Raw genomic sequence first — 22,569 nt, 5'->3', positions numbered from 1 at the left:
GCCCATCTTGGCCAAGATTGTGGGCTAATCTGATGTAGCCTTGAAATCAACGCATGAGTAGTGTCACCACTGTGTGTTCTATTTATTTTAGCCTTACTCGTCCCCATGCTGAGGCTTCCAAGCACCAAATCTATTGTACGCCCGTCCAGCCTCGTACTCATCCCGCCCGCTTGTATCGGTGGTCCCGGATCATTGATGGAACACGGTGAAAGGCTAGCGTCAGGCTCCGGCTCAGTTTGCGGGATTCGCCATCATGTGGGAGATGGCAAAGGTCTAGGTAGGTGCAATCCGATTCTAACGTTGAACCAATGTAGACACTTCATGATGCACTTTGATTCATTGACAACATCGATCCTTGGTCTGGTAGGAGGCCAGGGGGACGTATCAGATCACTGAGATGAAAGTTTCCGGGTCAGTTCTCTCTAGAGTGATCATTGTAGTCCTAATTATGACGGCGGAGCTACGTGTATCTATCGTCTACCGGTATGATGTTTGTTTCGGTGACACGATACAGCGCTCGCGGATACTCTCTGTCTTGACTGGTTCTCTATGTTTCACCATTTGGAACTGCTATCATTGCTTTTCAAATTGATGTCTGGTAGAAATGACTACATCCGCTGAGTCCAATCCTGTGCAACGCCCCAAACACTCTATTGTGAACTGGTCTCAGCTGTACAGTGTATAGAGATGATGCAAGTATTTTGACTATTAGTTACTTTGTTGAAGTAGTTGTATAGCACTATCAAGCGCTTAGTGTCAATTTGTACTTGGCCCCTTTGTAACCCCAGGTGTCAGTCATGCACTGAGACGTTCCCGCTGTCTCTTCTGCTTCAGGCATCCTGTTCTTGAATACCTCGATGATTAACTCTGGGCCCGCATACTTGAAACCTACTCTTCTACTTTCCTCATACCTTGGAGCTCCCGCGGTCGCTGCTGATATGCATGTGATTGTGTACGGGGAGGCTTTGTGGGTCAGAATGGGCGCCGCCATCTGAGCGAGCTACTTGTGTAAGACGGCCTTTTCGTTCCTTTCGGCCCGACCGTGCTTCTGACGAATCAGATCCTCCCACAAGCGGCCTTCTGGAATTCCCCGCGGAATTAATCCGATGAGTTCCACTTAAGCGATACAGTCCGAAAATCAGACGTCGCCCTCGGACATAGTGTTCGGCTTATTCCGAGCTCGCCCTTTTTGCAAAGCGACCACGCTCCTCCTACTGCATTTCTAGAGGTGAATTCTCGGACATACTCGCCATATTCCACAGATTGGCTGTGGGCCCATCCTTACCAGACATGGAGAACACACCGCCCGAGAAGCGTCGACGACGGCCGCCCTTGGCTTGCATCGCTTGCAGACGCCGCAAAGTGAGGTGCGATCGCAAATTGCCGTGTCAAAACTGCGTCCGCGCACGGAGGGCCGCCTCTTGTTCATATGTCTCTGATGAGCGTATTGAGCCGAGAGAGGGCACCGAAGGGTTTGAAGATGGCATCAACGGCCGACACCCGCAGCGTGACGCTTTGTCGAGTGTGCCCTTCTTCACTACCGCAGCCTCCCCATCTAACAGCTCTCCGGACCAGCTTGCGGAAAGGGTCAGGCAGCTCGAGGAACAGCTCGGCCAGTTCGTCAACGCACGGAATAGTAGTGCCCCTGCCCGGTCCGAGGTCCCCAAAGCATACCTTAACAATGCGAATTTCAACCCTCCGACCGCATCCAGATTCCTGGGACCGGAGCACTGGCAGGTTCAGGGCTCAGGCACTGCAGATACTAGCTTGCCAAGAGCGAGACACTCAAGAGAGGCTCAGGGGCCGAATCAAGAGAGAGGCGGCCCGAACACTGAAGAGAACCATCCCACGAGTGGCAACGTCAACGCCATCCTCTCGAAGTCCAGGTACTTGGGAAATAGTCACTGGATACATGGGGTGACGCTTGTAAGCCCCATCCATTTTACTTGTACCCACCCACTCCCGGTCGCACAGGAGAGTTCTGCCTCCCGTGCACTTGACCGACCCACTCTCTTGCTTTTATTAAGGTTCTGCACTATGCCGCACAACGCATCACACGCTCCCGTCGTTTCATTCATCGGATCAGAGAACAGCCAGTCTGTTTCCTTGCGTGGAGACATACCTGTCACAGTCGAAACCTCCAGTACCATGTACAGCGCTAGCCCTCTGACTGCTCCACAGTTTCCACGGCTTATGTTGTTCCTTGAGTCCTTAAAGTCAGACAAGAGTTCAGAAGGCTACAAGGCAGTTGCCCAGAGCAAGACCCTAGGGCGCCAGATTAAAGCGTTGCGAGTGCCTCAAATAATGTCCTTGGAGTTTGGGAACCACATACCATCCAAGCAGCTCGCCGACGAGTTGGTGGAAGCGTACCTACGGACCTACGAGACTATCCATCGGGTCCTGCACATCCCATCTTTCAGGCTCGAGTACGCACGGTACTGGCAGAACCCAAAAGGGGCGAGGCAGGCATTTGTGATCCAGCTCCAGCTCTGTATGGCCATAGGTGCGGTACTGCACGATGACCACTTCTCTCTCCGGAGTTTGGCGGTACGATGGGTCTACGAAGCTCGCTTCTGGCTGTTCCAGCCCTCGGAGAGGTCAAGGATGAACCTTTCAGGTCTGCAAATATGTTGCCTCATCCATCTAGCCCGTGATGTTTGTGGAGTTGGATCAGATCTGGTTTGGGCATCCGCTGGCTCGTTGATGAGGATGGCGTTGTATATCGGCCTCCATCGGGACCCAGATAATCTCCCCAAAATGTCACTCCTTGCAGCCGAGACACGCCGTCGAGTATGGGCCGCGATACTGGAGATTTTGGTACAGTCAAGCATGTAAGCACAAGTCTTCTCCTTTAACAGCTCCCCGTCTTTAAGATATGGAATGCATCACCCCAGGCTCCGTAGTAAGTGACTGACACATACTAGGGACTCAGGAGGGCCGCCGCTGATATCACCATTTGACTACGATACAAAACTGCCAGGCAACTATAATGACGAGGATCTCCTAGCCGAAGTGCCACAACCTAAGCCCCTGACCACCTTCACCGACACGTCAATCCAGATCGGGCTGGTCAGGACGATCAAGGTGCGCATCGAAATCGCAGCATATCTCAACGAGTTCCGCTCTGTGACGAGCTACGACAAGTCCCTAGCTATCAACTCCGAGCTCACGGCGGCGTCCCGATCGCTGGATGCATTGCTGCGTGCGCACAAAAACCAAAACCCTGGCCCCTCTTCATTCCAACTTCGGACAGTCGAACATATAATGCAGAGGTACTTCCTGGCCATCCACCTGCCCTGGCTCGGCCTTGCAAAGGATGATCCGCGTTACTTCTACAGCAGGAGGCTCTGTGTCGAGGCCGGTCTGAGGCACCACAGAGTGGTTAGGGCTCATAAGTCCATCGACCCAGCAGATAGGGCTTTCCAGGAACCGGACGACTTTCGGCGGCTACTTATCTGTGGCTCAGGATCGGTGCGGTTTATCGGCACGCAGTGTCTCCGTAAGCACCATTCATCTCTATCCACGGTTCCCCGTCTGTCCAGAACGCATCACTTTGGGGCCCGTAGCCGGTGATTAACATATCCTAGTGGCGGCCACACTTGAGTTCGTATGGGAACTGGATGAGCGCCTCGAAGGTGCACGAAGTCTGGATCTTTGCACCACGGCGACAACCTCAACAACATCGGCAGCTGGCACGCCGGGAGCGGGACTAGGTTTCATGGGCCCAATGGTTGATGAGAGCGAGATGCTTGACGTGCTTCGATATACGGTGGAGTGGATGAGAGCACGCATCAAGGCTGGCGAGGTGAACGTCAAGGGTTTTCTGTTCGCAACGGCGGTGCTTGCTGAAGCCGAAGGGCTCACGAAAGATCCAAGCGAGGAACAGCTCAAGGACATCGTACGAGAAGCTTGTTTGAAATCGGCAAGGGAGGCGCTCGACCTTCTTAAAGAGATGCATGCCGCGCTGAGCGGTGGCAATCCCATGTCCAGCGTAGGAGAGGCCGATGCAGGCTCGTCGATGGACACAGGGGACCATGGGCCACAAGTCTCTGCCGCCGTCGAAGATGCCTTCTCTGGCATGGGTGATTTTGAGCAACTGAGCAGGGAGTGGGACTGGGATTGTGTAAGCTTGTTGCCCATGACCGTCTGACGTGCTGACTAGCAGGCGTCCGTCTAGAATATCCGAGTACTATTAAAATTTGCTAACCATGACTACAGCTTCAGGATCCTAGCTATCATCTCAACTTTAACATTAATCTCGGTGGAATGGATCTTGTCTTCAGTAGCCTGTAGTTACCGGATGCAGATGGTGCTCCCTAGAATCATTCATCGCGTATGAACTCGTGTGGCGCCGTCTGCGGGCGTGTGTGTAACATATTTTATACCATATCTCATCTCAGTCGCTTTTACCATCTCGCCGCCCTTAACTTTGAACCTGGGTACAAGAAGCAGCCCACTCAGCTCATGCCACTGGGACAGAACAGACTCGCTAGTCGAGACAGACAGTGCCTTGTTGTGCAATGCCCCGAGTTCACATAGCAGGTCACTGTGTAAAGCCGGCATGCCACGAGAACCCAACTTGGCTGTCGTGGTGGCAAAAGCCTGGGACTCACGTTCCACAGGGAGAACACCATGGTTGCCAAATCACTTAGTCAGGCACTTATCCTCTGCGTTCTTTGTCTTCGTCCGGTCTCTGAGTCCGCGGTGTTCGCTTACAACTCAATGCCACTGACGTACATTCTGTTATCCCACTGTAACACCTTGTCATCCAAGCTGTTGGAGTCTCTGAAGACCCAGTTATTGACCTTGTTGCGCAGAAAGCTGTTGCAGCAACGCTCGCTCGACGGTCAATGTTGTTCGGTGATTACCGCGCAATGTTGTTCACTGATTCAAAATGAGATTATCGCTAGCTACGGCTTTCTGACCACGTTTGTAACATAAATGCTTGCTTCGAAATGATCCCCGCCGGTAGAATCTGTGGTTTGCGCAGCAGGCGATATTCTTAGTTCTTTGAAGCCATCACTTCTTCGGCACCATTCCTGCCGCTGCACCAGGCGAAAACTGCCTCTAAGATCCCCCAGATCCCACCGCCCAGAGGCGTGTCCTCTGGTTAGGTAGACATCGAGATCTGTGCTCAGATCAACAACTTGAGTGAACAAGAGGCATTGATACTCAAAGCAAATCTTTTCGCGGTACAAGGACGCAGCCGTCTTCCTCAATCCGTCTAGATACAGACACCTTCCATCGTTGGGCTACAGCAGTGCGATTGATCCACAGCAATTCACAACCGGAGCATCGATCACCGGGACCGCCAATACCGGCATCAAGAGGAGCACAATTGCTTGCGGCACGGTGGTACCATGATCACACCAATTATCGATCTGTGATGTGGCAGAGGCTTCCGTGATTCGGGAATTAAGACGGTAGTACAACACATAACACCCGCTCTAACGAAATCAGTCGTATAGAAGAGCCGAAGGCCTGGATGCTGGCCAAAACCTATTGGGAGCTGAAATTAACTCTACCACCTCAAATGGTCGTTCACTGCCTAGACTTTGAGTCGATGGTAACCCTTTCGCTGCGTAATGAAGGACATGGAGTTTCACGGAAGTTGTTGTATGACCGTGTGACCGAGTACGCCATGTAAAGATCATTGTCATTGACGCGGTTGTGTCCCCCTTCTTCTTCTACGCATCTAGGCGCTCCTAGGATGATCCTGAGCATAGTTTCGCATGAATGTCTCCAACCTGCTCTATCTCAACACAATCCGCATGGAATTGTGGGTGCGATGATTGTCACATCGACTGGGAGTTTGCAGCCGCTGTAGGTTGTCCAAAGGGAGACCTCAACTTGCAATGAACCCTTCTTCATCCTGGATCCCATGATGAATTTTTCTGTCTTTCGAATCGCAAAGATCCATCTTGGAATTCTAAACTCGGTTTGCGTGGCTCAACTCGCTTGGACAGACCCGATATGTGTCACGCACACCACTAAAGGCAGCGTCCGTCTCTCCTCAGATCTATTCGCCACTCTCCATTCACCGGCGGGTGTAGCTGCTTCAGTTCCGTACAGGTGCGCAAGCGTCCAGATCTGCGGTGTCCTCATTTCCTACATGACACCTGTCATCACTTGGTAATCCCAAGCTTCCGTCATTTGTATCAGCCGCGTTGCCTGTGTCATGAGCACTTCGAATTGTGTCTCGTCAGGCAGCCCTCATAGCGAGCTTTTCTCGATACACAAGTTTGAATTTGTCGTGGACCAACCAAAGACCTGTGTCCAGATGCCTGATTATTGATATCCAGAATAATTTCTCCACTCAATCGAGCGGCACCAGCATTTCCTATAAAGGAGTCCCTTGTCCCGCGGAGGCACACTTCATGACTGCTTTTTGCATGGTCTGGGAAAGCTCCTCTGATATTATTCCTTGTCCCCTCAGGAAGATTCCCATTAGCCTTGTCGTCTTCTTAGACTTCAAGTCTTACCACGATGCGCTGCTGTAGCCTGGCAGTGCTTACTCTACTGCTGACGATAGTCGCTCCAAGTCCCTTGGTACCACACGATGGTCAGAAGTACTTAACAACGATTACATCTAATTCAGTCTCTTGGACTCCTACGAGGCGACAGATACATTTCGGCCCACAGTCTACTAAGTCAACGGATATAAAATTTGTCGTCGAGCCCACGGCAGCCGAATCAACCGTCGTTCCCAGCAGTATTTGTTTTGGCCAAAATCCAGCACAAATCAAGAACGAGAAGCGCCAGGTGTCCACTCAAGACTCCGACAGCACTGACGAAGTCAATCTACTTGGTCCGATGCCACCAGTACTTCCCGTCTCATTCCCAGTGTCAACGGAACACCAGGTAACGATGCCTGCACCCACTATCGTCAGCGGTTGCACTACAACCGTCATGGGGGACCTTCACAACCCGTGCGCGCGGTCCCCAAAGTGGACATCAACGGTAACGGAGTATACCGCCGTGGACTGCCACGGGTGTACAAGTCTTCACGTTCTCGAGCCCAAGTGGCATTGCCCAGCGGTAATAACGACTGTAGGGCCATCGACTGCAAATGGGGCATCAACGCTGACGAGCACGATTTGCGCGAGCACTTCGACCTTGTAGCAGTTGGTGGGGGAGACTGAGGTGCTGGCTTTGACTGTTCACCCACCCTATTCATTACCTTTGCCTCTGAGTCTTTGACAAGGCCGTGAATGAGAGGATGTTACGGGCTCGGGGATAGCGGGAAGATGGACGATGGTTGAGAGGTTGTTGCTGGATACGCATGGCAGAATGGTTTTAAGGAGGCTCGCCTTGAACCAAGTGATTTCCTTGTTAATTTCTGAACGCCAACTATTCCCAGCAAGATGATGACTGGGGAAATATTGATATTGTTGGTTCCTCAGTAATTTTCCGAGCAATCGAACTCGATCAACGCATACACTTTTCAATGCACGCTGTCCAGGTCTGACCTTGAATTGTCTCCCATTGGGTGCTTGTGACGAGTTGTAGGCTGGATCCAGCCGTCGTGTCTCCTGCCAGCCCAGGGCACATAGTATCCACGTGTGCATCAGTCTGAGCATCACCGACCTTGAACTTATACCCGCCAGCACTTGCCCAAGCCTTGCAAAATTTCACAGCTTACCCGAGGCTGCACTGCCTTCGTGATATTGTGCTGCGTCACATCAGACCGATTTGTGTCCAAATCTCAGCGTGATAGTTGGACTGGCTCATTGTGTAGAAAAGCAACCAACATCCAGGGCTCTTTCGCCAGTCTTCACTAGTAGATATATCAAATGATCTCGCCCCATTACCGGACTTTTGCTACCATTTCTCGTAGATAATATGGACCAGTCTTCCATGTGGCCTTGGCAATGCAGGTGCTTGCGGAACTCCACAATTGAGCCGAGGCTTGGCTTCTCGTATTGTAAATCCGCCGATGGGACTGCCTGAAAGGGTATCGTTCAACTTTCGGTACCGCTAATTTGGCAAACGCATCTAGATATGACATGACAGAGGGGCAAGCTGCGAAACAGTCTTTGGAATCCAAGAAGGGTAGCACTCACAGCTCCACGACAGACACTGTTTCTCGTCACTTGCGAGACACGTTAGGACACACTCAGCATGGTGGTTACGGTCAGGGATAGCAACCATGCCAGGCTCACATAGGAATTGTTACACAATCGCAGAATCCCACAGTCGGCCGCCGTGTTGACGTGCTTGGGCCCACCAAACGATGCAACCATGCGATGCCAAGTCGACAATACGAACATGTTCAAGCAATGTCACCTTGCGTGCTCTGAGGAAGATCACCTACCTTGTCGGGAAACATGCAATCATGGTTTAAGAGCTAGACACGCCCCGGCACTCAACACCAAACATTCGTCTTGACCATAGTCTCTAGCCATTTTGAGTTTTGTTGTTATCCGAGCCACGATGGGTGGGCTGAAAAACATCCTCCTGGCCCTCGTGCCAATTGTCTCATTGATTGCAGCTGTGCCTACATCTGATGTTGGATCTCAACTCAACTACGTTCCTAAGAGTTACATAATCCAATTCAAAGAAGACGTTGATGTAGCTGCTCACGCTCAATGGGCTCGAAGCGTTCACACTCGCAACCTGTCAAGATACAGAAAACGGGCACTGCCCGAGGGCCTCGATGGGGTCAAGACCATATTTCGTCAGTTCAGGTATGCACTATTTCCTGGATGATTCTGTCCAAGTGGGTTTACATGGATCTCCCTAGCACAATCGCTTTGGCGATCATCAGCTTGGTTCTGACATGATACTTATGCAGAGGATACATCGGAGACTTTGATGATCTGACAATTGAGGAGATCAGAGCGCATCCAAACGTAGTACATCCCAGGCCCAGGGTGGATGGATGTTTGTATTGACACATCGAGAAGGTCTCTTACGTTGAACAAGATGAAGTGTTCGAGGCATTTCAAATTCCATCTGGCTCAGTGTCGGACGTCCAGAGCCCGGTCACTCAGGCCAATGCTACATGGGGTTTGGTAAGTGATTTTGCTGTGGTTCTCGTTGGCGGCCTTGGTCAATCATTGACGGCAAATACGCAGAGTCTCATCTCCCACCGAGATCTGGGTGCGACCGACTATATCTATGATGCCTCCGCAGGCGAGGGCCACTACGCCTACGTTCTTGACAGCGGCATCAATGTAGACCACGTCGACTTCGGGGGTCGCGCGTCTCTGGGATACAACGCTCTTAATTCGCAGGATCACGTTGACGACACTGGTCATGGTACGCACGTTGCGGGCACGATCGGTTCTACTACTGTGAGCAATGTCTAAAGAGGCTCGAACCCGCCTTTTCCCATTCCATGGTGAATACATTTGGTTGAATGGTTTCCAGTGAGCCGAGGGTGTCACTGTTACAGGGTTAGCGGGAGACACTGCGTGTATCATTCCTCTGGTGAGAACAGGATACTGAAAAGGACGAAGTGGCTGACCTGTCCATTTCCCTAGTACGGAGTCGCAAAAAAGTGCAACCTTGTCTCGGTCAAGATCTCAAATGCAACGAATTGGTCCTTCTCCGCCCTGATTGATGGCATGGACTGGGCGCTCAATGACATGATTGTTAACAATCGGACTGAGAAGTCGGTCGTTAACGTCTCTGGTGGGGGGCCAACATCTACCGCAGTCAATAACGCGGTACTCGCAGCATATCGAAAAGGTATGACTTTGGTTGCCGCAGCAGGCAACGGAAATCGTGTCTCCACCTGGATCTCGCCGGCCGGTGCCAACGGTGCCATCGCCGTCGCGAGTGTCGACAGGGAGAGGAGGCGCGCCGCGCTCTCCAATTATGGGCCTGGTGAGTCTGGTGCTACATCGGCCCGTCTTCGTTTCTCTCATTCATGTTATTGCTAATGCTTTCCAAGGCATCAGTGTGTTCGCACCGGGCGAGGACACACTCTCTACGTGGATTGGCAGCGACACGGCAACGCATGTCACAAATGGCACCTCGATGGCTTCGCCGCACGTTGCTGGTGTCGTGCTCTACCTGCAGAAACTGGAGGGCCTGAGCACGCCGGATGCGGTCAGAGCTCGCCTGGAGGAACTTGCGATCAAAGACGTAGTCCAGGATGCCCAGAACAGTCCCAACAGGCTGTTGTACACGGGTGCGGCGTAGTCAAGGCTTCTGGATGGATGTTGGCCCAGGTGCCGAAACTTTGAAACAAATGAGCCCTCGCTCGGGGCGAGCGGTGGAAAGGAACAAATGAATCCCGTGTAGACCGTGGACTGTTTGACGAAGAATTATGGTATTGACGCACCCAACGCCTCTGCAACTGCCTCGAAGGAAATGGGATATCCCTGCATTTCCACCTTTTCTGTACAATTATAAACACAAGAAGGTTAATGTCTAGTCCGGTGTTTTCCCGTCCCTGTTTCGTCCCTCACGCACGTCCTCACGCCCTCCCAAACATCCTAGCGCTAGCATCGATTCCCTCACGGTCAACAAGCGCGCTTGTCGCATCGCTCCTTGTTGACACCACACTGCCCCTCCTTAGATCATCCTCACCAGCAGCGGCGTTGACCATCCCTTTAATCCCTAGTTCAACCTCGCCCACCCGCCTCAGCACGCCAAGAATAGCGCCCCTCAGCTCCCCCGTCATTTCCTTGCTTGCCATGAGCTCGACCACCAGTCCGTAGAAAGACTGCACGTGGCTCTTGAAGGATGGTTCCGGGAACGCCGCATAACCTTCCAATACGTCCACCACTACAGGTCTCCAGGCCACGATGTTCCGGTGCTGGCTCTCCTCCTCGAGCGTGACGTAGCTGCGAATGATACTCTTGCACAGAGGTACCAGCGCGTTTTCAACGTCGGCCTTGGACTCGCTCCTACGCGGGTCCGTGTCACCGAACATGCGGAACAGTATCGCAACATACGTCGCAGCGGATCCAGACTCCTGCTTCAGCAGGTTGGGAGGCTGCTTCATGAAACCTTCCCTCCAGAGACGCATCCGCAGCTCCTTGTCGTTGTTGAATCGCTGCGCGAATAGGAACGATTTCTTGAGCACGGCCATCAGTCGCAGGAGCTCGTTGGAGGGGATCTGCGCATAGACGTTGTCGTTGCTGAACAGCTCGTTGACTGTCTCGATCATGAGAAGCTGCAAGACGCACCGGCTGATGATGCGGTTGAAGAATCGGCGCCGGGCGGCAGAAATCTGTGGCGGAGGCATCTGTAGGTTGCTCGAGGGCTTGAATTCCTCGAGCGGCTTGGTTGTCGTCGGGGTCCTCTGAGGGTCTTCCTCTGCAGTGGTGCTAGCTGCTGTCGAAGGCCGGTCATCGTCCGAGTGGCCGTTGGTCTCCACGCCATTGATCTTCAGAGATTTGGCGTCGTCGTCTGTCCCTTCCAAGCCAGGGCTCAGCGGCTCCCCAAAATCCACGCCGTTGGACACCGGCGCCAATGAGGCCGTGTTGTTGATCGTCGTAGCCGAGAAAAGCTGGTAAGCAGTGGTCCGCTCGAACAGCTCACAGAATGCGCCGACGATCTTTGACCAGTGGTCCACAGTGAATTTTCTGACGTTCTGCAGGATGAGTTGCTGCAGGCAGTTACTCCCTATCCTTGCGATCGTATCATTCTCCTGGCAGATGCAAAGCGCCAGAAGCTCCAGAAATCGGTCGAGCATGTACTCAAGCGCCTCAAAGTAGTGAGTGAAGAGCGTGATCATATGACGAAGAGCCTGGATCATGGTAGTCGACAGCCACACTGAAAGTTCCTCGTGGTTCAGCGCGTTGCTCATCTCCGGCTTGGACCGTAGCACGATGAAGATTGGATACAGCTGTTGTCGCCACAGGATATCCCAGAACTCTGGGGGGAAGTCCCCGCCATATCTCAGTAGGGCCTCGAAGAAATAGTTCAGGGCGTTTGACCGGACCTCAAGGTCCTCTCCTGTCATGAGGACATCATGAAAGGCGAACAAGACGGGGAACCAGAACCCTTCTTCCACCGATGTGCGGGTTTGTTGTCCTGGTGACTTGAGGTTGATGTCTGCCATGCTCGACTGGGCCGCACCGAGGTCAGATTTCCGGGACAGTGGGCACTCCGGCGTTTTGAGCATCTGCGGGATGATTGACTTGAGTGTCTCCATTGCTTGCAGGCTTTTCTTTTGGTATTTCATGTTCTTTGAGAACTCTGTGAGACAGACGATAAGATCTGTGAATGCGCCCTGGTTGATTACGACGCCAAACCGGGTCTTGTACACCTTGAGGACGTTTTCGTAGGCCATGTTGACGATTGTCTCGTTCGGATCCCGAGCTGCGACGGTGAATATCCCGAACATGGTCCTCCAACCAGACCGGATATTCTCGCCCCTCGCCTGAATCATTTGAATCAGACAGCTGAGGACCAGCTCTTTCACCCTGAGATTACTGGAGTTTGACATGACGTGTTCGAAAGGCTTCAGAAAGTCCTTTTGAAATTTGAAGCCAGGAAGCTCGTCGATTTCCATGAACCTCATTGACAACTGCCGCAGCGAGTCGATGGAGAAGATGACAACGGTTTCATTGATGTGGCACCCAGCCTTGTTGAAGTGCTCGCCAAGAACATCCCAAATGTGAGTCCACTCAAACCTCACACGTGTCATGTTGTAGTAACTGATCTCGACGATCTTCTGCAAGCTGTACATGCGAGGCCTGTCATGTGCACCGGAGACCTTGATCTCGTCCCAGCTCACTTCAGTAAGAGCCCGCGCAAATTGGACGATTGCGTCGCCGTCAAGATTCGCGGTGTTGGTAAATATTCGGTCTACCGTCTTGATTATCTCATCTGACCTGGCCTCCAGAGCAAGCACTGTCGAGAACCCTTGTGGGCCTGTGTTGTTGCGTGGGCGGTGTTTCCTGGACGATGAGGACCGCCGTGAATCAGTTGTGTTCTCCCGCTGCAGCGGCACGAAGCGTGCTTTAGACACGTCTGGCACCGAACTCTCGTCAACACCGCCAGTGATGAGCTGCAGGCGGTCTAGCTGACTGATGCACATGAGGATATCTTTCCAGGACTCCTTCAGATAATTTCCCTCGGTCTGACCAAGATCCAGTAACACTTTGAGCGCTTCCACATTCTTGGCCAACACCTCTTGTGGGTTGTTGAGATTTGCCGTATTCTTCAATACCGAAATGAAAGCCTCGCGCGGGGTTGCCCATTCGAAGAAGCAGGCGATCCGGGCCGCAAGCTTCATCCCTTCAAGGCACAGCTTGACCACTTCAAGATTGTGAGCATTCTGCATTTCATTTGACAGCGCCGAGAAGTAAGACATCCACGTGACATCAAACATGGGGCCGACATGCTTGAATGATGTCGCTGGGATAAATTTGACCCCGGCGTTGGCGGCGTTCCTCCGTTGGTTGCGGAAAAGATCTTTGAAAAGCTGCTCTGACCTGAGAGCAATCTCCTCGGACTGCTGCACGTACGCTTCCCTTCGCAAGTCCCGGCCGACGTTTGAAAATACCGAACCGAGACCGAGACCAAGGCCACTGGTCTGGGGCGCGATCGCCCCAGCCGCAGCAGCAGCTTCTCTCTCGCTCTTCAAGACAATCTCGTTGCTGGCGATCTCATCGTAGATGCTGGTTAGATACTCCGGGGGAAGATCGGCATTGTCGTTGATACCTCTGTTGTTCTTGATGAAGTCTTCTTTGGTCATGCGCCTCGCGATTTTGCTGCTATGCAGATCCGTGTTCAGCATGATGACCGAGTACGCGAGCACATATGCTGTGTCGGAGCTGGCAAATGCGTTGGGGTTGCCTGCGAGGTAGCGCGACGCGAACTGCAGCATGAATCTGTCGATCTTCTGGGCCTCGCCGGGCAGTCGAAATGACTGCAGGAACTGGCGCAGTGCGTCTACAAAACGCCTCTTGTGAAAATCCATCGAGTCGACAAATGCGTGCATGACTTCGATGTTCTTCGCGTCGCCTTCTCCCAGGTACTCCCCTATCTGTGCCTTGTCCAATCGTTCCTCGGTCAGGAGAAAACGCGCCAGGTCCTGTGGGCTGTCGCTAGGTATAAAGCCTCCATCAAGCAACATTTTGATACCTCTCTTAGGCTTGAAATTGAAGGCTCGAATGGCTCTGTCGAGCGCAGTCTTGCGCGCCTTCTCCCTCTCCAGCTGCTCAGGATCATCTTCGATAGTGGGCGTTGACGGCATGATGGGTGTCTCCATCCTCGACGTGCCGTCTGCGATAGAAGGGTCAATTGACTCCCTCACACCATCAAGAGATTGCCTCTTCTCAGCGTCGGACGACTCGCTCGTCCCATTTGACTGGTCGGGTTGTGACCAGTTGACCATGGACCGTAGAGACTCGACGAGAGCGTCGAGAGCGGCACGCTTCATCATGTATTCCTTTGGAATCCCATTTTCGGGCTCTTCGGGCGGGACGATATTTGCTACCGACAGCGAGGGCGGGAGCATGCCCTTCATCTGCCAGTCGCCCGGATTGGTCTTGGCAGCCTTTTCCTCATACTGCTGCTCGTGCTCCGGCTTCACTATGACGTTGGCTGTGGAATACTTGGCCAGGTCCTCCACGATTGTTTGGAAGATGTTGTTCATCTGGCTGTCACAGTCATAATTCAAGTAAGACTCCACCAAGGCGCGAGGGTCGCCACAAAATCTCTGAAGGATCGTGATGACTTGCAGCTTCTGTGTGGGGGACGCGTTTTTCCTGGACAGCAGCGCAAGATAGATCTCGTTGAGGAAGACCTCTATTTCTTTCTGCAAAACATATCAGAGATCGCTCGAAATGCAGAAGAGACGGGCGACGACTGACCTTGAATGGAGCTCTCATGAACTTCAGCATGAGCCAGAAGATGTCGCAGCAGACCTCAAATACCCGGTCGACAGAACTGGCCCCGTTGCGGGAGATACTAAGACATAGGTAGAATTTTATCGCTTGGAGGAAACTCGTGGGCTCGTTACTTTTGGTGCTCGTGATGGTACATAAGGGTGATGTGAAGACGGAGATGTGGTTGTTCAGGAGTGTGTGTATGAGATGGAGGGAGATCAGCTTGGACCGCATAGGCTGGCCGCGCAAGTCATATAGCATCTCGGGCGGCAGGTTCTTGGTGGACAGGTTGCAGAATGAGCGGAAGACGAGGTAGGCGTCTCTGACGTAGATCTCGTCCTCGGTGTCGAGAGACTCCTGGACATCGTCCTGGTCGCGGTCTGTCGCAGTTGTCTCGGCATTGCTCTGCTCCGACACGGACCTCGAAGCCTTCCTCGGCCCTTTCAGCTTGGTCACCATGGTCGGCCCGTCGCCCATGTTGGAATCATCGAAGCTCTTCCGGTGTTCCAGGTCCCTCAGTGTAAGCTTTGGTCCCCCCTCAGCCGTCTGCTCGGCCGCGGAAGGCTCGGTGGTTGCAGTCTCGGCAGGTTCGCCGTCCTCGCCGTTGGCCTCGTCACTATCCACCGAGTCCCGCCGGTCAAAGGTGGCATTGCTCTCGCCGTTCTTGAGCTTTGCCAGGTTCACCCTGGCCTCCTTCATGTGTAACCGCGTCTTGACTCTCTCGAAGACGGTGCCGACCATCTGCGCCAAGGTCCCCTGGGCTATCTGCTGGTTGTTGGTGTTTCTGGACAGCAGGAAGACGTTGTATACCTGGCGCACAGCCTTGAGCAAGCCTGCGCCGTGGACCACGATCTTATCGTTCAGGACGGCGGCGAGCAGGGACTTGATGATCTGCAGCTGGACCTCGGCAGGAGTGGCCTCGCCCTGGAAGCAGTCGCATATTGTGTCGATGGCCCGCTCGATGAGCGGCGCTTGTGGTTGGGAAGGGGGAGGTGCAGGTGCCGCGGCATCTGGGGCGGCTGGTGGCTCGGCAGGAGACTCGGATGTGAGGGAGAAGTAGGAGGATGAAATTAGTTTGCCGATGCAGTCGAGGGCGGTGGTTGTCAGCTGGGCGTTGCCGGACCGTGAGGCCAGTTGCAGAGGCGCGAAGATGATCTCGGGGTCTGGCAGGTGGGGGTCTGCTTCTGTGAGGGCAGCCTGGGCCTTTTCGACGCCGTCGGTCAGGGGCTTGTTGCGGGTGCCAGCATGTTTCTGGATAGCATCCAGAGAGGACACGACAAAGCGGATGGAGCTCATGGTCGCCGTCGCCGTGCTGGGCGGAGATCAGGAGGCATCCGCGTTGGGTCGTTCTGCGGTACGGGTGCGATCGATGGGGCAGGGGCTTTGGTTCTGGATCTTGGACTGTCTGGCTGCTATTGGTCTTGATCTCGGTCCCTGGACTAGGGTGGGTGAGAGGGTGAGGTTGAGGGACAGGGAGAAAGAGAGAGAAACAGGGCGCTGGTTTCCTTGTGGTCAAAGGAATAGACAACGCGGGTCAGCCCATGAGAAAGACAGCAATTGGGCTCGGCTGACGGGTCAGTAGTCAGGCTCGGTGCTGGAGCTGGTGCAATGTCGCTCCATGGAAAGGGCGGATGCAGTGTCGGGGCCGGAGTCGACGTCGAGGTTGATGTCGGCGTCGGCGGTTGCGTGTCTTTAGTTTGCCCGTGTGCTTTATTACACTGAGTGGACTTGACGTGCAGGGCACCGCTGGGCTCCGCTAGGTATGCTACGCAGCAGACACGGGCAGCTACTCCCAGTGCTCGGTGTCGCAGCTGGGGCTCTCAACCGAGAAGGGACCAGGTTGCAGCTTCCAAGCATGGGCCGTGCTGAGTGAGCTGTGGTCGCTGGACCTCGACGCCTCACCCGGGTGGGAAGACCGGGACCCACCGTCAGTCAGTTCCAAGGATCCCGGACAACCAGTAACCAGCAACATTGTCCAGTCTCTACGTAAATACAACATGTGCTGCATCTATTACTACGAGTCTTCTAGCGGTCGACTGCGTTGTGTCTGCATGTCATAATAAAAAGTCCACACATCCAAGCACATATCATCCGGTCAAACCCATCCGCGAACCGGCACGCTCCTCTTCTCGAAATAGCATCTCTTTGCTTCATTGGTCTTCTTCTCGAAGCGCATTTCCTTCGAAGCACACCATCGGTGAGCCTGAATACAATGTATGTGCCGTCTGAGCTGAGATTGTCCCATGGGTGGGCATAGAAACCCGACCGGCTGTGCTACGCATTATATCGCGCACAACAGGTACATGTACTGTGGCATAGGGGCATGAGAGAAGAGAGCAGCTATGACTCGCCTTGGGTGGCGAGTAGTATAAGCTCTGGTACACATGATGGCCAAATTCATGATCACGCCCAGCAGTGTAGAAGTGCAGCATTTGTGTCTCTGTCTGTCTCTATTCGCGTATATGTGTTAAACAGACTGAGTACCGAAGTCTACCTGCCCACACAGGTCGAGGTATCAAGATACCCAGGTACCCAGCAATCGATAAGCCCACTCCCTCAGCTTTTTGTCGGGTCAAACCATCGCCCAATGCGGCATGGCGCTCTTGGCCCAGGCCAGCCGGCGCTCAACGCCTGCGGTACGGGGGTACATCCGCCTCGTTGTGCACTGCGATTGCGCACCTGTCGGGGAGGGTGCAGGGGACCGGAGCTCCCAATCCTGGTCCGCAGCCCCCAGCCTGCGGTCCTAGCAGCAGCTCCTGCTCCCCCCAACGAGAAACGGGGAGCGAGAAAAGAAAAAAGATCGCCGCCGAAAACTCCCTAACATCGGACCTCTCCTCCATCACCAACAACCCTTGTCAAGGCGACCCGCGCTCACTCACCCACTCACTCCCTCCGTCGTCTTCCCATCTGCTCAACTCTCCTCCTTGCCGCCCACTTTCTCCCCGGGCATCTTGAGCAGAGCAATTCCCTCCCGCGCGACCAAGGACATTCCTCCCGGTCCTCTCGTCAGTCTGGTGCGACTTTGCTGAGCGCAGGCCCGGACATCCACCTTTCCTCGATCCCCGAGAGCTATTTTTCCCGCAACCACAACCACAACAACGGCCCAGCATGCTCGGCCCAATACTGCGAAGGCAAGTCCTTCAATCGCGAAACACCCTCCGACAAGCTCTGCCCACCACCTCCAGCCTGGCAAGATGGTACGCCTCCTACCCGCCTCACACCGTCGTCAAGATGCCCGCCCTCTCGCCAACCATGACTGCCGGCAACATTGGCGCCTGGCAGAAGAAGCCCGGCGACTCCATTGCCCCTGGTGATGTGCTGGTCGAGATCGAGACGGACAAGGCCCAGATGGACTTTGAGTTCCAAGAGGAGGGTGTGCTGGCCAAGGTCCTGAAGGAGCAGGGCGAGAAGGATGTCGCCGTTGGTAACGTACGTTGTTGTCTCTCGCTGCGATAAGACCCACCTGCCGTGCAGCACATCCACACCACAACACTGCTGACTCTTTCCTTACACCAGCCAATTGCTGTCCTAGTCGAAGAGGGTGCCGATATCTCTGCCTTTGAGGGCTTCTCCATTGCCGACGCCGGCGGTGACGCTGCCGCCCCGGCCGAGAAGAAAGAGGAACCCAAGAAGGACGAGTCTTCCGCCCCGGCACCCGCCCCGGAGCCCACCCCGGAGCCCGAGAACACCGCCTCCTCGGGCAGGCTCGAGACTTCTCTGCAGCGAGAGCCCAACGCTGCCCCCGCCGCCAAGCGACTGGCCATTGAACAGGGCATCAAGCTGTCCTCGGTCAAGGGAACCGGCCCCGGAGGCAAGATCACTGAGGACGATGTCAAGAAGGCTTCCGCTGCCCCTGCTTCTGGCGCTGCCGCTTCTGGCGCCGCATACGAGGACCTTCCCCTGAGCGGGATGCGCAAGACCATTGCCAACCGCCTGCAGCAGTCCGTCCGCGAGAACCCTCACTTCTTCGTCTCCTCGTCCGTCTCCGTCAGCAAGCTCCTTAAGCTCCGCCAGGCCCTCAACAGCTCGGCTGAGGGCAAGTACAAGCTCAGCGTCAACGACTTCCTCATCAAGGCCATCGCCGCCGCGGCCAAGAAGGTCCCCGCCGCCAACTCGTCCTGGCAAAACGACGCTATCCGCCAGTACAACACCGTCGATGTCTCCGTGGCTGTCGCGACCCCCACCGGCCTTATCACGCCCATCGTCAGGGCTGCCGAGGGCAAGGGCCTCGAGGCCATCTCCGCCTCCGTCAAGGACCTCGCCAAGCGTGCGCGCGACAACAAGCTGAAGCCCGAGGAATACCAGGGCGGCTCCATCTCCATCTCCAACATGGGCATGAACCCCGCTGTCGACAACTTCACAGCCATTATCAACCCCCCTCAGTCCACGATACTGGCCATTGGCAGCCCCAAGAAGGTCGCGATACCATCCGAGAACGAGAGCGGCGTTGCGTGGGACGACCAGATCACAATTACCGGCAGCTTTGACCACAAGGTTGTTGACGGCGCGATCGGTGCTGAGTTCATGAGGGAGCTGAAGAAGGTCGTCGAGAACCCCCTTGAGCTTCTGCTGTAAGGAAGGCAAAGGGCGACCGACATTTCCGCTAGCGATGCGACGAACAACTGTTGGGGATATAATCCCCGCCGTGGAATAGACACACGCGTAGCGTATCTCAGGGTGTATGTACTAATACCAATTCAGTTCCTCGCGGACGTGCATATTGAACTCAAATGTCCTCCAACAAAGAGCCACACAACAGCTAGTTTGAGGACTGTGTGATGGTCGTGTCTGGGCAAGGGAAGAACAAAGGCCTGCATAAGGGCATCGCCAGTGGACTCTCTTTTCTGGACTGCCTGCGACCTAGGCCCTCTCCGACGGACCACCTGCTAAAGCTTCTCTGATCGACATCCTGATCCACCTTACTTAGGTACCAAGGTGCCGTCGAGAGGCCAACCCTGACGCCCAAATTTCTCACACCCGCACTTCGCTCCGTCCACTCAGACATGCCTTTTTTCCATGGCGCTCGCACGTTAGGGGACTGCAGCCTCCCTTCATGCATTGCATTTGCGTAACCCTTTGTAGATGAGATCTCTCAGCCTGGATCCGAACTCAACCTAGATCTGCATCCATTCTTGGATGTATGATTTTCGAGTTTGTTGGCCCATGCGTTCGGTTAATTCTGGATTCTTGGGATGGAGCCTTTCAATCCTCCCACCGTGTGAAAGCTCCAAAGTATACGAGCACGCGTGGTCCTTCCGCTGTATCAACGTAGTATCCCCACACATTTTCTGTAGAGAGTAGACTCACCCCCAAGTTGTAAGTGCCGCAATGCACACCCGACTGTGTTCTGTATCAACCGACCAGCTTCGCCCCAATCTACAGCCTGAGCTGTACTTTCTGATTCTTGAATGCATTGGCAAAACTGCATTTTCATTTCAGCTATAGAAGCTGGCGGCGACGAAGCTTTTTGATATGAGAACTTGAGCCACAGTATGATAATGCTTGATCTAATACTCCCGAGCTCAAATTACGAAACCTCAGCAAGACAGCACTCAATATGTGACTACGTATTCCCTAGTCTGCGGTTGCAGCGGGTCCTCCACGAGAAATTGCCTCGCGGGTGGGACACGAGTGATTTGGTGCCTTCAGTATTGGTGTTGGGAGGTCGAATGCAGGATAACAGCTAGTTGCAAGACACAAGAGATGCCTACATACAACTCCAGTGTTCTCCTCTCGTCAGGCTTGGGACCAGTCACCCCGGCGGCTCTGGCTCAGGACTTCCTACCTGCATGCCGTTTCAGGTACGGACTTTGAAGAGTCAGAGCCTGGTAATCAAAAGATGCGAATGCCCAGCACGTGTGCGCACAGAGCATTCCAGTCAAGTATCGATTTTGGCTGAGGCCGAAGGAAGATGGAGCGTGGCAAAAGCTCACAGATGCCAAAGGTAGATTGCTCCTCAAAATGAACTGGACCAACTGCCACCGCCCGGGCCAGCCGTCCTAGTCGCCGTTCAACATCCCCTCTATCCTCAAAGCCCGTCTCGGCGCGACTTCCCTCAGCCAAGCCTGCATCGCGTCCGCTTCCCCCATTGGAGTCCAAACCAGATTCTCCGGCATGCTCCAAAGTGCATCAAACAACTGCGTATCATCCGCGTCCCTCACCAAAGCGCGTAGTGCGTCGACGCTCAGCTTGGCCGTATCGGACACTCTCAGCGCGCCAACGAGCTTCTGCATGAAGTCGACCCAGGTTAGGTGCATCAGCTCGTCGCCACGGCGGTCGACCATGAACAACACCGCAAAGGCAAGTAGGGATACGGTTGGGCCGCTGGGTGACAGTTGCGTGGTTGACCGGTTGAGACTCGCAAAGTCGAGAATTGCCATCCGAGGGAGCAGGCGCAGGAAACGGTCTTGTGCGAAGGACCGCTGGGCTATGACGTTCTGATCCGCGGACGAGGATGGGAAGGCCGTGTCCATCTTCTGCAACACTTGCCAGCATAGTGCCTCGTCGCCGAATAGCCTGCGCCATACCGCACCGTGCCCTTGGGCAGCCCGGCGGATAAGGCGAATGTCGTAGGCCTGCTTCTGGTCGTCTGTGAAGACGGGCTGTGAGAGGGGCGAGTCGACGTCTAGAAGGTCACCGAGGATTCGAACGCCCTGGTGGCCGACGCCCACGGCAGGGGACGAGAGCCACCGGTCGAGGAAGGCCTCCAGGAGGCCCGGCGCCGAGGCGAGAATGGACGCGTCCGAGGGGGAGCGGGAGGCCTTCTCCAGGATGGCAAAGGCGAGCTCGTTGATGTAGGGCTCTGGGGAGGCGAGGGCAGTAATGAGATATTCCGGCTGGCAGAGCTCAAGGGCCTGGGTGAAGGGCAGCGGCCGCAGGAGCTTGATTGTGAGGGTGATGAGCGGTGGCGGGTAGCCTTTCCAGTCTGTGGACGACTCTGCGGTGGCAGCGCACTTCTTGATGATGCCGGCGACTTTTGGGAGGAGTCGGGCCGTCAGCTCGGGGTACTCGACCGGGCCCAGTTGGTAGTTTATGCGGTCGAAGAGCGAGGCGTTGAAGTGAGTTGAGGGGTCATCTTGCTGCTGCAGCTCGTCAAGATGAGATTCGAGCTCGTCCAGCTGTGAGGCCAGCGGAAGGCTGTTTTCCTGGCCGTCTGCCATATTTGCTGCCTAGTATGCTGATGTGACGTTCTTTGCACCAGTGTTGGAAGGCAACAACAGCTGAACGGTGGTAGGTGGTGATGATGACAATGTCAATGTTGAAAGTTGTAAGACGCTGCCACAAGAATTGTGAATCTGCAGCCCCAGCCCTCCCGCACTTGACCCTCCCTTGTAAATGCAGTCAAACTGGAGATGAGGAATACTAGATTTAGGCACGACGGTTACGTATGTGTATATGCGACAGCAGCTCCAAGCTCCCGTCCTGTGTGCATGTTCGTGCCTTGTACCGGATGTACCTGAGTTACTGCACTGTGTCTGCAGCATCCCTGTTGCAGGGCCTGTGATCGGCGGGAGCTTCCAGCTTATCGATAACTAAGGGTGACGCCCCGCTGAAGTTTGGCAGCTCTCAGACGGACATGATCAACAATTTCCAGGCTGCTGCTCGGCGTGTGACTTGACTCGAGCCAACTATTCCCTCAACCACACACAACTTGAACATACATACCCTGGCATTAGCTCCTCTGGCACGTCCAGATTTCTTTCTTTCCAACCCCCTCACATTGGTCCTGCTACACCCCTTCCTAGCACCACGATAATCGCAGAGACCACCGAAT

The 22,569-nt window shown here is 54.3% G+C and overlaps 5 protein-coding genes across 5 annotated transcripts; 3 read left to right on the top strand and 2 right to left on the bottom strand.

Moving 5' to 3' along the window:
* Positions 1-1,290: 1,290 nt before the first annotated feature.
* INS49_003776 (uncharacterized protein) lies at positions 1,291-4,177 on the top strand (the record flags this gene model as incomplete). Its single annotated transcript, XM_043164566.1, has 5 exons — positions 1,291-1,926; positions 2,182-2,831; positions 2,925-3,499; positions 3,588-4,123; positions 4,163-4,177. The coding sequence occupies 5 exons, from the start codon at positions 1,291-1,293 to the stop codon at positions 4,175-4,177; spliced, it is 2,412 nt and encodes an 803-aa protein (XP_043019331.1).
* A 4,256-nt stretch (positions 4,178-8,433) lies between these two features.
* INS49_003775 (uncharacterized protein) lies at positions 8,434-10,149 on the top strand (the record flags this gene model as incomplete). Its single annotated transcript, XM_043164565.1, has 6 exons — positions 8,434-8,687; positions 8,795-8,852; positions 8,907-9,014; positions 9,078-9,296; positions 9,486-9,831; positions 9,899-10,149. 6 exons carry the CDS (start codon positions 8,434-8,436, stop codon positions 10,147-10,149), a joined length of 1,236 nt encoding a protein of 411 aa, XP_043019330.1.
* Positions 10,150-10,426: 277 nt separating this feature from the next.
* On the bottom strand, positions 10,427-16,091 carry INS49_003774 (uncharacterized protein; the record flags this gene model as incomplete). Its single annotated transcript, XM_043164564.1, has 2 exons — positions 10,427-14,725; positions 14,781-16,091. 2 exons carry the CDS (start codon positions 16,089-16,091, stop codon positions 10,427-10,429), a joined length of 5,610 nt encoding a protein of 1,869 aa, XP_043019329.1.
* Positions 16,092-17,903: 1,812 nt separating this feature from the next.
* INS49_003773 (uncharacterized protein) lies at positions 17,904-19,370 on the top strand (the record flags this gene model as incomplete). The annotated part of the gene is made up of 2 exons (XM_043164563.1): positions 17,904-18,224; positions 18,312-19,370. 2 exons carry the CDS (start codon positions 17,904-17,906, stop codon positions 19,368-19,370), a joined length of 1,380 nt encoding a protein of 459 aa, XP_043019328.1.
* A 1,424-nt stretch (positions 19,371-20,794) lies between these two features.
* Positions 20,795-21,955, bottom strand: INS49_003772 (uncharacterized protein; the record flags this gene model as incomplete). Its single annotated transcript, XM_043164562.1, has 1 exon — positions 20,795-21,955. The coding sequence occupies one exon, from the start codon at positions 21,953-21,955 to the stop codon at positions 20,795-20,797; it is 1,161 nt and encodes a 386-aa protein (XP_043019327.1).
* Between the last annotated feature and the right edge of the window lie 614 nt (positions 21,956-22,569).

The sequence above is a fragment of the Diaporthe citri genome (assembly GCF_014595645.1).
Source record: "Diaporthe citri strain NFHF-8-4 chromosome Unknown scaffold_10, whole genome shotgun sequence".
In the NCBI taxonomy this organism is placed as follows: domain Eukaryota; kingdom Fungi; phylum Ascomycota; class Sordariomycetes; order Diaporthales; family Diaporthaceae; genus Diaporthe; species Diaporthe citri.
Note: the sequence above shows the minus strand (reverse complement) of the source record. Positions and strands in the feature narration are given on the sequence as shown.